The sequence below is a fragment of the Salvelinus namaycush genome, chromosome 1 (genome assembly GCF_016432855.1).
Source record: "Salvelinus namaycush isolate Seneca chromosome 1, SaNama_1.0, whole genome shotgun sequence".
NCBI lineage: Eukaryota > Metazoa > Chordata > Actinopteri > Salmoniformes > Salmonidae > Salvelinus > Salvelinus namaycush.
Window position 1 is genome coordinate 8,708,812 of NC_052307.1, and position 15,663 is coordinate 8,724,474.

Below are 15,663 nucleotides of genomic sequence, written 5' to 3' on the forward strand. Positions count from 1 at the left end.
CGTAAACAGGCTTTGCAACCTTCTTTGTTGCGGTTTAACAGCGGTTTGCACCCAACGTTTATGGCGCATTACCGCTCCCAACTGGCCTGGGGCGAAAAAAGGAAACCATACAGGTAAAAATGGGAAGTTGGGAACTTATTCCACACAAACAGAAACGTAACAAATAAAAAATAAGTCCCACTTCTTAATAAATAAATACAGTAGGGGAAGAGGTAGTTGTTTGGGCTATTTATAGATGGGATATGTACAGGTGCATTGATCTGTGAGCTGCTCTAACAGCTGGTGCTTAAAACTAGTGAGGGAGATAAGTATATATAACTCCACCACTGAAAGATCTTTCAATCCCAGGAACCGTTCTAGCGCAGATCGCATTCTTGTTATAGCTCATTGCCGCAGACACAATGACAGCAATCTTACTGGACTTCTTCTCACCTCCGGCAGTGCCGTTAATCACCATTGCCAAAAACCCACAAAGTCCACCTACTTAAAAATTAACATGTAACATACAGCTTTTGGATCCTGCTGATAAGAGGCAAACTCTGCAGCCTGCAGTGAAGGGCTATCCAACACCGTGGAGTCTTCAGACAATTCGTTCCCTCAACCCTTTTGACAGCCTCTACACTGACAGCTTCTATCTCAAGGCCATCAGACTGTTAAATAGCCATCACTAGCACATTAGAGGCTGCTGCCCTATACATATACTTGAAATGACTGGCCACTTTAATAATTGGAACACTAGTCACTTTAATAATGTTTACATATTTTGCATTAGTCATCTCATATGCATATACTGTATTTTGTCCTATTCTACTGTAGTCTACGCTGCTCTGACATTGCTCATCCAAATATTGATATACTCTTAAGTAAATTTATTTACTTTAGATTGTGTGTAGATTGTGTTGTTAGGTATTACTTTTTAGATATTACTGCACTGCTGGAGCTAGAAACACAAGCATTTTTCTACACCTGCAATAACATCTGCTAAACACGTGTATGTGACAAATAAAATTGAATTTGATATGAAATGCTCTAGACAGCCCTGCCTCTGGCACCCTCATTCTCTTTCGCCCTCTTCGGGCATTTCAAAGATGTAGCTTCATGGTTCCCACCACAATTGCAACAATCCATACAACAATCTTCTTTTCCACAAATCAAATAAAATCTAAGTTTATTTGTCAAGTGCACCGAATACAACAGGTGTAGAAGACCTTACAGTGAAATGCTTACATACAGGTTCTAACCAACAGTGAAAAAAAGGTATTAGGTGAACAATAGGTAAGTAAAGAAATAAAAACAACAGTAAAAAGACAGTGAAAAACAACAGTAGCGAGGCTATAACAGTAGCGAGGCTATATACAGTAGTGAGGCTACATACAGACACCGGTTAGTCGGGCTGATTGAGGTAGTATGTACATGTAGATATGGTTAAAGTGACTATGTATATATAATGAACAGAGAGTAGCAGTAGCGTAAAAGAGGGGTTGGCAGGGGGTGGGTGGCGGGACACAATGCAGAATTCCCGGTTAGCCAATGTGCGGGGAAACTGGTTGGTCGGGCCAATTGAGGTAGTATGTACATGAATGTATAGTTAAAGTGACTATGCATATTTGATAAACAGAGTAGCAGCAGCGTAAAAGAGGGGTTGGGGGGGCACACAATGCAAATAGTCCGGGTAGCCATTTGATTACCTGTTCAGGAGTCTTATGGCTTGGGGGTAAAAACTGTTGAGAAGCCTTTTTGTCCTAGATTTGGCACTCTGGTACCGCTTGCCATGCGGTGGTAGAGAGAACAGTCTATGACTGGGGTGGCTGGGGTCTTTGACAATTTTTAGGGCCTTCCTCTGACACCGCCTGGTATAGAGGTCCTGGATGGCAGGCAGCTTAGCCCCAGTGATGTACTGGGCCGTACGCACTACCCTCTCGAGTGCCTTATGGTCAGAGGCCGAGCAATTGCCGTACCAGGCAGTGATGCAACCAGTCAGGATGCTCTCGATGTTGCAGCTGTAGAACCCTTTGAGGATCTGAGGATCCATGCCAAATATTTTTTGTTTCCTGAGGCGGAATAGGCTTTGACGTGCCCTCTTCACGACTGTCTACGTGTGTTTGGACCATTCTAATTTGTTGGTGATGTGGACACCAAGGAACTTGAAGCTCTCAACCTGCTCCACTACAGCCCTGTCGATGAGAATGGGGGCGTGCTCGGTCCTCCTTTTCCTGTGATCCACAATCATCTCCTTAGTCTTGTTTACGTTGAGAGATAGGTTGTTATTCTGGCACCACCCGGCCAGGTCTCTGACCTCCTCCCTATAGGCTGTCTTGTCGTTGTCGGTGTTGTGTCGTCTGCAAACTTAATGATGGTGTTGGAGTCATGCCTGGCCATGCAGTCGTGGGTGAACAGGGACTCCAGGGTGGACTGAGCACGCACCCCTGAGGGGCTCCAGTATTGAGGATCAGCGTGCCAAATGTGTCGCTACCTACCCTCACCACCTGGGGGCGGCCCGTCAGGAAGTCCAGGATCCAGTTGCAGAGGGAGGTGTTTAGTCCCAGGATCCTTAGCTTAGTGATGAGCTTTGAGGGTACTATGGTGTTGAATGCTGAGCTGTAGTCAGTGAATAGCATTCTCACGTAGGTGTTCCTTTTGTCCAGGAGGGAAAGGGCAGTGTGGAGTGCAATAGAGATTGCATCATCTGTGGATCTGTTTGGGCGGTATGCAAATTGGAGTGGGTCTAGGGTTTCTGGGATAATGGTGTTGATCTCAGCTTCTCTCTTCTACAGACACTTGGCATGTCCGAAAGCCATACAGTGATGATTACACTGTATCAGTCTTGGGACGAACGCTCCGACATGATGATTCACATACCACAACTTCACCTGGGCAGGGAGGGACTCCGTGTTGAAAAAACAGAAGAACAGACAGACTCTTTACGTTCACTCCATTCACCACACGATTCATCCGATGTGCATCAACCACTCCTGGGATATTCTTAATTTGTGCAACATCAACGTCCCTCAAGACACCAGATATTATCCCCTTTACAAATACCCTGCTCTGAAGAGCAACGCACAACACATCATAGTTCTCGAAATGGGTGAGACTCACCACACGCGCCTTCTTTTCCACTTCTACTTCTTCTTTGGTATTATAGCGGTCCGCAAACAAATGTTATAGGTGCATTCCACCACCTACTGTATTGGATGTGTATCAGGCCTACATTTGTGTAGTATCATTACACTTTGTGAAAGATTTGCCAGACCAACAAACCCTACACCCATTAAAAATATCACCACTATTCCACTACTTTGGCCCTATCTGATCCTAAGCTAGGCCAGCCGCCTGGGAGGACGGGACACTATCACTCAAAACACCTTGTAACTCTTCTACAGTAAAATCTCATGCACCCAACAGTGGAGGCTGCTGAGGGGAGGACAGCTCATAATAATGTCTGCAACGGCACAAATGGAATGGCATCAAACCATGTGTTTGATGCATTTTATACCATTCCACCTATTCCGCTCCAGCCATTACCACAAGCCCATCCTCCCCAATTAAGGTGCCACCAACCTCCTGTGACACCTAAGTTCTTCTCTGCAACTGCCACCACAACATCTATCCTCTGTGATTTCCATTCCATTCCTGCGGTACAGTGGACAACCATGACCATGAACACCAAAAAAACGACCTTACTGAAGCACATCCTATCACTCTCTATTGACCTCAGCCTACTCACAGAGACCCTTTTAGGATCCCTCACCCTGGACCAACCTTCCTGTACGACTCTCTTCACTGCCTCAGCATATGACACCTTCTGTACTTCTCTGATCCTGGCAACCTCAACCTGCCTTTCTCTCACAGGACACCTCTCATCTCCAGTACCATGGGTACCCCTACAGTTTTCACACAAACACACACACATTTTCCCACCAATATTACACATTCCTTTGTCTCATAAATGTTTTGTTCGTTTTGGTACACTGGAGGCTAAATATATTTGAAGAATGTAAAATGTTTACCGTCAAACGCACTTCTATAATAATATTAATTTCAGAATAAGTAGCAAGACAAATAACAAGTGTAGGCAGACAGTTATTCATGTTTTAATTCAGATAAGAAATGTGATAATGTATTGTATAAAAGTGGAAATGACACAAAGCACAGATACAAGTGTGTTGAAATGACAAATAACCACACTGAGGATTGAATTTTGCATGATTAAATAAAAAACAAATTAGCAAAGAAAATATTGGTTCCAGTCAGACATCCTCATAAGCCTTGTCTCCAGCTTGGGACAGCCCTGTAAGAAGATGGTGATGAGCATAGATTAGTTACAGAGAAAGAAGATAGTGAAAAAGTGGGTGATGAGAATGTTTTGGGCTAATTCACCTATGAAACATCTGTAATACAGGTCCGCCCCCAGTGGGTCCAATCTCTTTGGTGCGTTCCTCCCATCCTTTTGTGGGTTTGCAGAGCCTGGAAGGGTCTCTGCTGATATGAGCCTCTGCCTAATGAGATCAAATGAATAGCAGAAAATTACTGATGGCATACATTGTGTACAATGGAATCAGTGCCTGCTGCTGTGTAAGGTCTTACCTTCTCCTTCAGCTTAGCCAGTCTCTTTTGTCTATCCAGCTCCTGCTTTTCCTTCTCCTGTCTCTCCTGCACTTTTGTCTCCAACTTCTGGAAGTCCTGCAGATAAGTCAGTTAACCATTATACTTTGACTTTCCTCCACCCCAGTCTTTCCTCCACCCCAGTCTTTCTTACACCCCAGTCTCCAGTAGACATAACTGAGAAAAGTACTATTTGAGCAACCTCAAAATAGTACTCAGTACTTTGTTGAAGCACCTTTGTCAGCGATTACAGCCTCAAGTCTTCTTGGGTATGACTCTACAAACTTCACACACACCTGTATTTGGGAGTTTCTCCCAGTCTTCTCTGCAAATCCTCTCAAGCTCTGTCAGGTTGGATGGCGAGCGTCGCTGCACAGCTATATTCAGGTCTCTCCAGAGACGTTTGATTGGGTTCAAGTCCGGGCTCTGGCTGGGCTATTCAAGGACATTCAGAGACTTGTACCGAAGCCACTCCTGCGTTGTCTCGGCTGTGTGCTTAGGGTTGTTGTCCTGTTGGAAGGTGAACCGTCACCCCAGTCTGAGGTCCTCAGCAGGTTTTCATCAAGGATCTCTCTATACTTTGCTCTGTTCATCTTTCCCTCGATCCTGACTAGTCTCTGCCGCTGAAAAACATCCCAATAGCATGATGCTGCCACCACCATGCTTCACCATAGGGATGGTGCTATGTTTCCTCCTGACGGTTGGCATTTAGGTCAAAGAGTTCAATCTTGGTTTCATCAGACCAGAGAATCTTGTTTTACTGAGGAGTGGCTTCCGTCTGTCACTCTACCAAAAAGGCCTTATTGGTGGAGTGCTGCAAAGATGGTTGACCTTCTGGAAGTTTCTCCCATCTTCACAGAGGAACTCTGGAGCTCTGTCAGAGTGACCATCAGGTTCCTGGTCAACTCCCTGATCAAGGCCCTTCTCCCCCGATTGCTCAGTTTGGCCGGGCGGCCAGCTCTAGGAAGAGTCTTGGTGGTCCAAACTCCATTTAAGAACAATGGAGGCCACTGTGTTCTTGGGGACCTTCAAAGCTACAGAAATGTTTTGGCACCCATCCCCAAATCTGTACCTCGACACAATCCTGTCTCGGAGCTCTACGGACAATTTCTTCGACCTCATGGCTTGGTTTTTATTTCTGACATGCACTGTCAACTGTGGGACCTTATATAGACAGGTGTGTGCCTGTCAATTGAATTTAAATCAAATCCAATTGTATTTGTCATATGCGCCGAATACAACAGGTGTAGAACTTACAGTGAAATGCTTACTTACAAGCCCTTAACCAACAATGCTTTAAGAAATTAAGAAAAATGTATTAAAATAAGTGTTAAGTAAAAAATTTAAAATAAAAGTAACAAATAACTAAACAGCAGCAGTAAAATAACAAGTGAGGCGATATACAGGGGGTACCGGTACAGAGTCATTGTGCGCGGGCACTGGTTACTCGAGGTAATTGGTGTAATATATACATGTAGGTAGAGTTTTGATTTGAAATCATGTCCAATCAATTGAATTTACCACAGGCGGACTCCAATCAAGTTGTAGAAACAGCTCAAGGATGACCAATGGAAACAGGATGCACCTGAGCTCAATTTTGAGTCTCATAGCAACAGGTCTGAATACTTGTATAAATTAGGTATCTGTTTTAATTTTTTAATACTTTTGCAAACATTTCTAAAAAACTGTTTTTGCCTTGTCATTATGGGGTATTGTGTGTCGATTGATGAGGAAAATGTTTTATTTAATGCATTTTAGAGTAAGGCTATAACAAATGTGGAAAAAGTCAAGGGGTCTGAATACTTCCCGAATGCACTGTATATACAAAATACCTTGAGTAGTACCATTGGAAACACTGATCCTTCACATACCCTTTCCTGAAAGCGTTTGATGCCGTAGCCTGCCAGTCTCTTCTTCTCCTCCATGTCAGCCTGTTCCTGTTCCTCCTTCTGCATGGTCAGAAGTTCTTCCTCCTCCTTCTTCTGCCGAATGTGGGCCTCCAGAGCCAGCTTCACCTCCAGCTGTCTCCTGCGCTCCTCCTTGGCTTGTCTCCGCTGCAGGATCTCCTCAGTGAGCCTCTGCTCCTCCTCCTGCTCCAGGCGCAGCCTGCGCTGCCTTCTCCACCCCTCCAGGCGAGCCACCGCCTCCCTCCTCTCCTCCTCAGCCCTACGCTGCTGGGTCTCAGCCTGCGCCTCCCTCTCCCTCCTGGCAGCGCTCTCCAGCTCATCTTGGTGCTGCAGCCTTGTCGCCCTCTCCTGCTGTCTCTCAGCCTTCCACCGGTGAATGGCCTGGTGCATGGATAGTGAAAATTAGCAAAATTATAAGACAAAACAAATATTACAAGTATATTCATGCGATTTAACAGGTCAAAACAAATAGCTGACTGACATTTCAGAGCTCATAAATGGCGGTACTGTTCTACCCATCCACAGTTGAAAGTGACTGGAAACTCATTACATTGCCTACAAAGTGATGCCCAGTCTACCTCTTTCTTCTTCTCCTGGAGGTACAGGAGCTCAAGATACCAATCTTCGTGTTGTTCAACGTCTTCCGGAGTTTTGCCTGGCAGGTAGAGCAAAGCCTCTTTCCTATAGGCTGGTTTGCCATTGTGCTTGGTCCACACTTTCAGAAAGCTCTGATGGTCATACTGGTCCCAGCCCCCCTGCTTCCCTCCAGTTTGCTGTAGGAACCTCTCTAGTGCGGTCACCTCTGGTGGGAGGTCCTCCTCTAAGGCTTTGGCCAGACACACCTTGCCTGAGGGAGCAGGGGGCAACTTTGGGTCTGCTTTTACAGCCAAAGACCAAGTCTCAATCTTCTTTTCAAAAGCACTTATCTCCTGGCTGCATGTTCTTTCCTCTTTCAATAGATCCTCAAAACTAAAAAGAATAAGAAAGAGGCAGTTCATCTCAGTCTAAACTATAATCAAGTCCTTTTGAAACATGCATTACATGACAGCTGACAGCTGTTAAAATATTGAACGTCTCATACCTTTGACGTTGATCCTCCTTGAAAGTGTTGATTGAATTTTCAACTTCTGTCATTATTTCTTTCAGTTTCTCAATTACTAAAAAACAAACAGCATTTCTAAGTAGTTAACGTATAACAGCCTGTATAAAGGGAGATGAAGTGGGTATCAAATTGAACTGGCTCCATAAAAACATGAATGTCATGACTCCCCAATGTGTACTATTTCCATGCACATGTATAACCATCAACCAGCACATGACTTACACTCCGGGGTAGGCTTCACGTCAGTCAGCTGCATCTGAAATTTATTTACACCATTATGAATTTTCATCAGATGCTTTTGCACGTTCATATCTGAGGGACAAAGACCATGAACAACATTATTATTAAAGATGTTCAAATTACGTTTTAGTCAGTAAAATATTGAAGTGCCATACAAAGAGTACTAAAACCACAAAAATACACACGCTCAGTATTTCGATCATCCTGAAGTCCTTTATCAAACTCTTCCAATACTCTAAATCCATCTGAAAGACCATTCTTCCTGTTTTGTGTATTCAACATCTTCTCTTTCTCAAGTTTCTCAATCCTGTTTTAAGAACAATAGAAAATGAGTCTCAATACAATAGATGTGCATGTATAATCTAAATTCCCCTGCATATTAATACCAGGAACTTACTGTTTTCTAAGTTTCTCTGCATTTCTGAGAAACTCTGTCTTTTGTTGGGAAACTCTATCTTCCAAACGTTGTGCATTGTGGTGAGTAGCTGTGATGAAGTCACCTTCCTTGTGAGAAAACAAAAGCTAGTATGAGCCAGGTCTAACGAACAGTCAGCCAACACGTTTGCTGTCATTAGAAAATGCAATACCTAATATTCTAGCCTGGGCTCAGATCTGTTTGTGCTGTCTGACAACTCCTACGGTGGTCATTATTTACTCTCTCTAGTCTATAGAAGTTGGCAGAAATATCCCCACAGAGTTGTCAGACAGCAACGCAAACAGAAGAAAAAACGTGTATGTTATGTTTAAAGTGAAGCACGTTAGAAAGCAAGGTTAGCTAGCATAGCATACACACAAAATATAATTCCTGTGTTTGTTGTTGGCAACCTGGCTGGCTGGTTAGGCATTTTGGTTTCCTTTGTTCTTAGCGAAGAAGCTTATAAGATTTTACTCAACATTAAAATAATATTGTGTTGAGTATCGGCAACTTCCAACAATTTAAATACATATAGAGGACAATAAAACGTTATTACCAGGAGTTGTGCATCAAAAAGCTCTGTGGTTGTTATGGAAGCCATTTTCATATTGAATTTTAAAACTTTAATGAGACCACATCTGTTGAGCCGAACCGTCCCACAGAGTTTCAAAACCCAGAGGCACAACATCGCAAGACTTCCGGGAAGTCTTGCGAAACAGACCAAATCGACCAGGCCGGGGTTTGGAGTTTGTGAAGTCAATGAGACAAGTGAAAAATGTGTTCTTAGTTGTTAATTTTCTCAAATTTGAAAGACAAAACCTAGATTTGAGCCAATGTCTTAAGTAGTTGAACATGTTATTACTCCAACCTCGTGAAAGTGACAAACTGACACGTTTTCATTTTCGTGAAAAACAACTATATAAATATGAGTGCCTCTGACTTGATGGCCTGCACATGCGCAGACGACCGTTAGACCCGATGACGTTTTCTACTTATGAGTTTAGCCAGCCAACGTCGCCATGACGTCTTTGATGCTATTCCTTCTGGAACTCTTATGTTATTTAGAGGTGTAGCCAGACCTCACTTTCTTGACCTACCCTCGCTTAATCCAGTTGACTTTCCAATAGGGAAAATATGTTTCTCCTTGCTCCTTCAGAACAATAGGTCTATACGTGCTTTATTTCAACGGGATATTGTATCCATTCCTTATGTCACAAGTTACTGGAATACATTGGTCACTAATATCTGTTGGAAAAAAGTCTGGTTATTACCACACAAATACTTGCTTGTTAACAAGGTCAAAGAGGTCTCTTTCAGAATGATCCATAAGTATTACCCTGTGAATCATTACCTGAAGAAACTTAGAAAAGACATTAACATTGATTGTACTTTTTGTGTTGAGCATCCAGAAACAGTTTCACATTTATTTTGGCATTGTCTACATGTAAAACAATTATGGAAAGATATTCACAGTTTTATAATTGTTAATATTCTTGATGACTTTTGTTTTTTTATGGGAGGGTTGAGGTCCTGTGCTGCTCGGTTTCCTTAACCATAATAAAGATAAAGATTTTCTTTTTAACCTTATAATTCTAATTGTTCTACTGGCAAAATGTCATATTCATAAATGTAAATTCATTAATAAAAAACACACTTCTGTGTTTTCTACAAGGAATTCGAGCAATACATTAAGACCATTATACATTATTCTAATAAGAAAGCTGTTAAAACAATCAATATGTGCATCTTTTAAGGTCTTTGTATAATCTGTCATTTGTTGTACCCCCTAGCATATGTTATCATTGTCTGTTTGTATACCTCATATGTATACTGATTTTTCTCCAATAATTTTATTTTATTTTATTTTTTTTTAAATTAAATTAAATGTAAAAAACGTCACCTACAAGTGTAACCGTCGTCTTTACTGATTTTGCTACACCAGCAGAGGACGCAGCTGATCATTTCGATCTTTGTAGCTCATTTACTGGTCATCAGCTCGTCAGACAGACAGACAGGCAGGCAGGCAGAAAGAAAGGTCATCCCGAGTGACGCAACGGTCTAAGGCACTGCATTTCAGTGCTAGAGAAATGCAGTGTGTCACTACAGACCCTGGTTCGATTCCAGGCTGTATCACAATCGGCCGTGATTGGGAGTCCCATAGGGCAGAGCACAATTGGCCCAGCATCATCCGGGTTAGGGTTTGGCCGAGGTAGGACGTCATTGTAAATAAGAACTTGTTCTTAACTGACTTGCCTAGTTAAATAAAGGTTAAATAAAATAAAATACAAATCCAACAGTCCAAAATATGGATATCACCTCAACATACATACATACATACATACACACACACTCAAATAATCTGCTGTCTGTTGATGATTAGGTTATTTTAAGACGCCTTTTAAATGATGGCCAGCAGCCACAATTACTGTGCTAGATGGCTTGACAATTCTCTGGAGTAAGTGAATATGAATAGAAACTGAATTCCATTATTGAAGGAGGATATTAAGGATGATCGCCATTCCGTGGGTGTAAAGGCATAAATAGCAAACGATCCAAGAACAGACGTTAAAATGTCCTATTTTTGTCACCAGCTCAGAGAGAAATTTAAATTGATGAAAGAGATGTAAAGACCATAGCATTATACTAATTGAAATAACAAATTGGACACATGGGGAAAGCTAGGCTAGCCATGTGTATTTTGGCCAGAATGTATGCAATAGATATCAGCAATTGGAATGTCATTTCACAATAGTAATTCTCATAGACAGATGACATAGCGCAAAATCATTGAACTACAATTTAGAATTCGCAGTTTTATTGTAAGATATTCTTACTAACATACTGACAAGAAGCGCAGCATGTCTCCCTCCTTCTTCAGAAGTGAGTTAGATATATTTACCGATGACTGGTCTGTGTGTATCCGTGTAATTGACTCTTCTGGGTGCAGCTTGTTTTCAACTACCTTCTGGTGGATTACAGATTGGTTACAAACACACACACAGCAGGCATAGTAAAGCCTTCTGACAGCTGACCACTGCTGCTGGAGTCCCATGAGAGAAACCTGAGCTGACTGTGTCTTGAGCTTCGTCATGTTTGTAACTCCAGCCAGCGACCTCAGTGAGCATGTAAGGGTTTGAGCTTTGGGTGAACCTGGGACAAGTGGGAAAGTGATCGCTCCAAGTGTCTTTCCCTCTGTGCTTAGGTACCCTCTATCTCTCCTGCTATGTGGTTCACTAACCTCACATGCCCAGTAACCTTGTGTTTTTTTGTTGTGTGTTTTTATATTTAACTAGGCAAGTCAGTGAAGAACAAATTCTTATTTACAATGATGGCCTGCCCCGGCCAAACCCTAACCCGGACGATGCTGTGCCTTAGACCACTGCGCCACCCGGGAGCCCATCGTGTGTGACTCCTCCCCTTATTCTCTGCTGTGTGAGAACACACGCTACTTACCTTCACCCACCTCTCCTAGTCTTGACTTGATTTCAGGGATTTTAGTGTGCTAGTATGATGATTAACAATCTTAAAATGTCAAATGGTAGTACAAAATATAATCTGATGAGAGGTCGATCTAACTTTGTCCAACAATAAAGTAGAAAAACAGATCCAGCACAAGACAATGCTAAGATTAAAGTAAATACCCCGAGGATCATCTTTTTAATAATAGACAGGAAGTGGGTCGTTTTAGACAGACAATTGGGTCTCTGTAATCTTTTTAAAGGGATAGTTCACCATAATTACAAATACCTCATGTCATGGATAGAAAGTAATCTCTGGCTCAGATTTACGGTCTGTGACTTTACTGCAATTTAACATTAGAATCACTGGTATCAGGAAAGAATGTTGAGGTCAGAATCGCAAAATTGTGTCAATTAGCTGAAGCTTTGTTTTCAGTTATGGATAAAAAGTAAGGTCTGTTTTGTGTATTGATATGGGATACGGGATGGTACAAGGGTTTTCATGTCGCAACTATTGAAAGGTATGCATTTTACACATGTAGCAATGTATTTGTTGTTTGTTGTTAACTGAACTCAGCATAGAAACACATGGCACAAGCTGGGATGACTAGGTGAAACCAGAGCTATATCAACAGGAATTTGCATTTGATCATCCCGCATTGGTTTGGACAGTGTTTACTTCTTCTGTCTACCTCCTTGGTGAAACACAGTCCTATGCAGGTATCTGTCACCAAAAAAATATCACTGCTTTGTACACATACAAAGTGCTTGAAGTGGACTGAAATAGGTGCTGGTACTCTTCTGGGTACCACACAGTACTGTACATATTTAGGTGCCAGACAATAGCCAATATTCTATAAGAGGGACCGGAACTCTAGCAGTAGAAAACAAACTGGTGTGTTCCTGTTCAAGTCAAGCACTACACATACAGTAAATTATAAGCAAACACAGTGTCCAGGGGTGGAAAGAGTACTGAAATATCCTACACAAGTAGAAGTACTGTTACTTTAATGAAATCTCACTAGAAGTAAAACTACTGGTGAAAAAAACTACTCAAGTAAAAGTTGTGATTTGTTACTTTCCACCTCTGACAGTGTCTTCCCTCCATAGCCTTTTTTATGATGACTGGAGAATTAATACATGTATAGAATTTGCCATGGGTGTTGTTGACCGAATAAAAAGATTAAGAAATACACTTTTTTTTTTAAATCACATGGGCTGTTTTTCTCAGAAGGATATTTGTGTCCTAGAATGCAACACAAGCATGGCTTCAGTCAACTCTACCCTTGTTTGTTGGAGAGTGTGAGGTCTGCTCTGTAGGAGTGATAGCGTTACACATCTACCTGTGTGAGCTGTGAAATGCGCTCATTGTAGGCATGCCACTCAAGCACTTGTTGGGCACTACAAATGCTGACTAAACATTTACACCATGACCTGACCTCCCTACCTCAGCTATGTTATAGACATTTCTGTTAACTTTTATAAAGCCAACATACTATATTATGCCCTCCTCTCTGGTTGTCTCATTAACATGTCAAACAAAGTGATTGACAAATCAATGGGGACATAGAGAGTTACATAAAACTAGTCCACGGACGTTGGCTACACTGGATATTTGACTAGAATTCAACCTTTTGTTCATAAAAAAAAGTGGTTGTCCAGACTCTATTCAATTTTGCAGCCTGACTTGTCATATGACATCAACGGATAATCTTTGTTAAGCACGTATCCGCTAAATTCAATTGTTACTGATAGCACACATTTTGGTTTCTTCATAGGTCAGTAACCTTGAGGCCTACAACAACATCCCTCCAAGGAAAATGATACCCATTTAAATGGCAAGTGATAGCACAAACACATGCTTAAAGTAGGTCAAGTATTAGTACCACATGTATTAGCTGACATATGTGAAAGGACTAATAGTAAACAAAATATTCCCTCTCTGCACAACTCTTGATGATTAGATTATTTCAAACATTTAAATAAATGATCCTCTTCCTCTTTAATGCAGTACTACTACAGTACACGAAAGTTATAAATAGCACTCCTCAAATTTCTGAGTGAAACACCTTGCTGGATGGCATCGGTCTCTGCTCACACCCTTACCAAGTTTCTGTTGTCTTTTGTGATGCATGAGTCCTTCTGTTATTAGCATGGAAGCACCATGACTCATGGTGTGTGTTTGTGATGCATCAGTCCAGTGGCCTGCTTGCAAGTCTCTTACTGCTCTCTTGCTAACTCATAATTAGAAATTAATTAAATTTTTAGTTAGTGGTAGTTTATTATTAATATTATTATTACTACATGTAGGCCGTACATGGCAGCAAAAAGCTGAATTGCCATTCACAGCACATACAAATAATACTGTTTGGCTTGACAATGACAATAGAGTAGACAAGAGCACAAACAGGTCTGGGACCAGGCAATCTGTCCATTCCACTGAATATATTGAGTCATGTTGAACATGGGAAAAGAGAGGTTGACCCCACATAAAAAAATACAACAGTTTGCTTTAGAATACCATGGTACTTACTATAGAATTGTATAGTAAACTAAAGTAAACTGAAGTAAACTGTAGTAAACTGTAGTATGGCACCAACAGTAAACATGGTCACCCTGTTCATGGTTCCTGACAAGCATTTCGCTACACCCGCAATAACATCTGCTGAATATGTTTATACAACCAATAAAGTTTGATTTGTATACTGTAAAATACTAAACTACACTCTGCAGTATCCCTCGGTCATGTGTAGTACTTACTATATAATTTTGTACTATAATGTGGAATAATACACTCCACACTGTAGTATTCTTTGATAATGTAGTGCTTACTATAGACTTTTGTAGTATACTGGTGAATACTATATTAAACACTACAGTATTATATGCAAAAACACTTTTTTAAACTATAGTATTACTACATTATTTAATTTGCATATACTCCACACATTACCATCCACCATTTTATGCCAATCATGAGTGAGAAACCTACATGCGAAGTATGAACCATACATTGTGTTCCCTGCAGGTTCTAGAAAAGAGCAGAGGCACTGAACTATCTGTTCAGATGCCAGTTCTACAGAATATGGAACATTTGCTCTTAGTATTTGCCCAGTAGTTTTCCTCAAGGAGAAAGCCCCCATTTCTGCCAAAGATAATACATTAAAAAAAACACTTTAGTAAATACTACCCATTCCCATATCCCAATTTGTGCCACCCATAAGTGAGTTTAGACCATATATTGTGTTCCCTACAGGTTATAGTAAAGAGCAGAAGCTACGTTCAGACCCCAGTCCTACCTACCGACATACCTACAGCCTCAGTCCAGACCCTTCGCACCTCCAGTCCACCATCAAGTCAGTACAGGGGAGCACCAGGCAGTCAGTTGTGAGGCACATCAAGACCTTTGAACAGCCAAGAACCACCCAACAACACAAACGACCCGCTAGATGTGCTCATCCACCTCCCTCATCCACCCCTGCAACGAAATAATCAAACTTGTACACCCCCCCCCCCCCCAATAAACAATAATCATGACCCTGACAACATACTCCGATCCGAACAGGACTTTCCTCAGATGGCTGGCTGTTCATGTTTGCCTCTCCACCAGGGAATCCATCTATAAACGGCACAAGGTACCTACAGAAAACTTCCCCCACGGTGGCACTCGCACTGAACACAGCCACCAACTGTTTGTGAGTGCTCCGTAGCCAGGAGGGTCTGGGCCCTGTTTGCTCCCTCTATCTTCCAGACTCTAGTAGTAGCTTCACGCTGCCTTAGGAAGACTATAGTAGTAGCTTAATGCTGCCTTAGGAAGGCTCTAGTAGTAGCTTAACGCTGCCTGAGGAAGACTCTTGTAGTAGCTTAACGCTGCCTGAGGAAGACTCTTGTAGTAGCTTAACGCTGCCTGAGGAAGACTCTAGTAGTAGCTTAACG

The 15,663-nt window shown here is 41.9% G+C and overlaps 1 protein-coding gene across 5 annotated transcripts; it reads right to left on the bottom strand.

Moving 5' to 3' along the window:
• Positions 1–4,078: 4,078 nt before the first annotated feature.
• On the bottom strand, positions 4,079–8,937 carry LOC120053673 (coiled-coil domain-containing protein 112-like). 5 transcript variants are annotated; one of them, XM_039000868.1, is made up of 10 exons: positions 8,826–8,931; positions 8,252–8,354; positions 8,040–8,161; positions 7,837–7,926; positions 7,594–7,669; positions 7,091–7,481; positions 6,477–6,893; positions 4,588–4,683; positions 4,381–4,499; positions 4,079–4,291 (listed from the first exon to the last, which is right to left on the bottom strand). In XM_039000868.1, exons 3-10 carry the CDS (start codon positions 8,134–8,136, stop codon positions 4,261–4,263), a joined length of 1,317 nt encoding a protein of 438 aa, XP_038856796.1. In that variant the 5' UTR covers positions 8,137–8,161; positions 8,252–8,354; positions 8,826–8,931; the 3' UTR covers positions 4,079–4,260. The 5 variants fall into 5 exon arrangements, with proteins under 5 accessions (XP_038856796.1, XP_038856815.1, XP_038856788.1 ...); XM_039000887.1 differs by having other exon boundaries at positions 8,252–8,358; positions 8,826–8,832; XM_039000860.1 differs by lacking the exon at positions 8,040–8,161 and having other exon boundaries at positions 8,252–8,358; positions 8,826–8,937.
• Between the last annotated feature and the right edge of the window lie 6,726 nt (positions 8,938–15,663).

What these genes read in the sequence shown, in the direction of transcription:
- LOC120053673 (XM_039000853.1), bottom strand. Translation starts at nt 8,876, where the DNA reads ATGAAAATGGCTTCCATAACAACCACAGAGCTTTTTGATGCACAACTC. An exon ending in GCAGAGAAACTTAGAAAACA is followed by an intron (nt 7,927 to 8,251) that starts GTAAGTTCCTGG and finishes TTTGTCCCTCAG; the next exon opens with ATATGAACGTGCAAAAGCAT. An exon ending in TGGCTAAGCTGAAGGAGAAG is followed by an intron (nt 4,500 to 4,587) that starts GTAAGACCTTAC and finishes TGATCTCATTAG; the next exon opens with GCAGAGGCTCATATCAGCAG.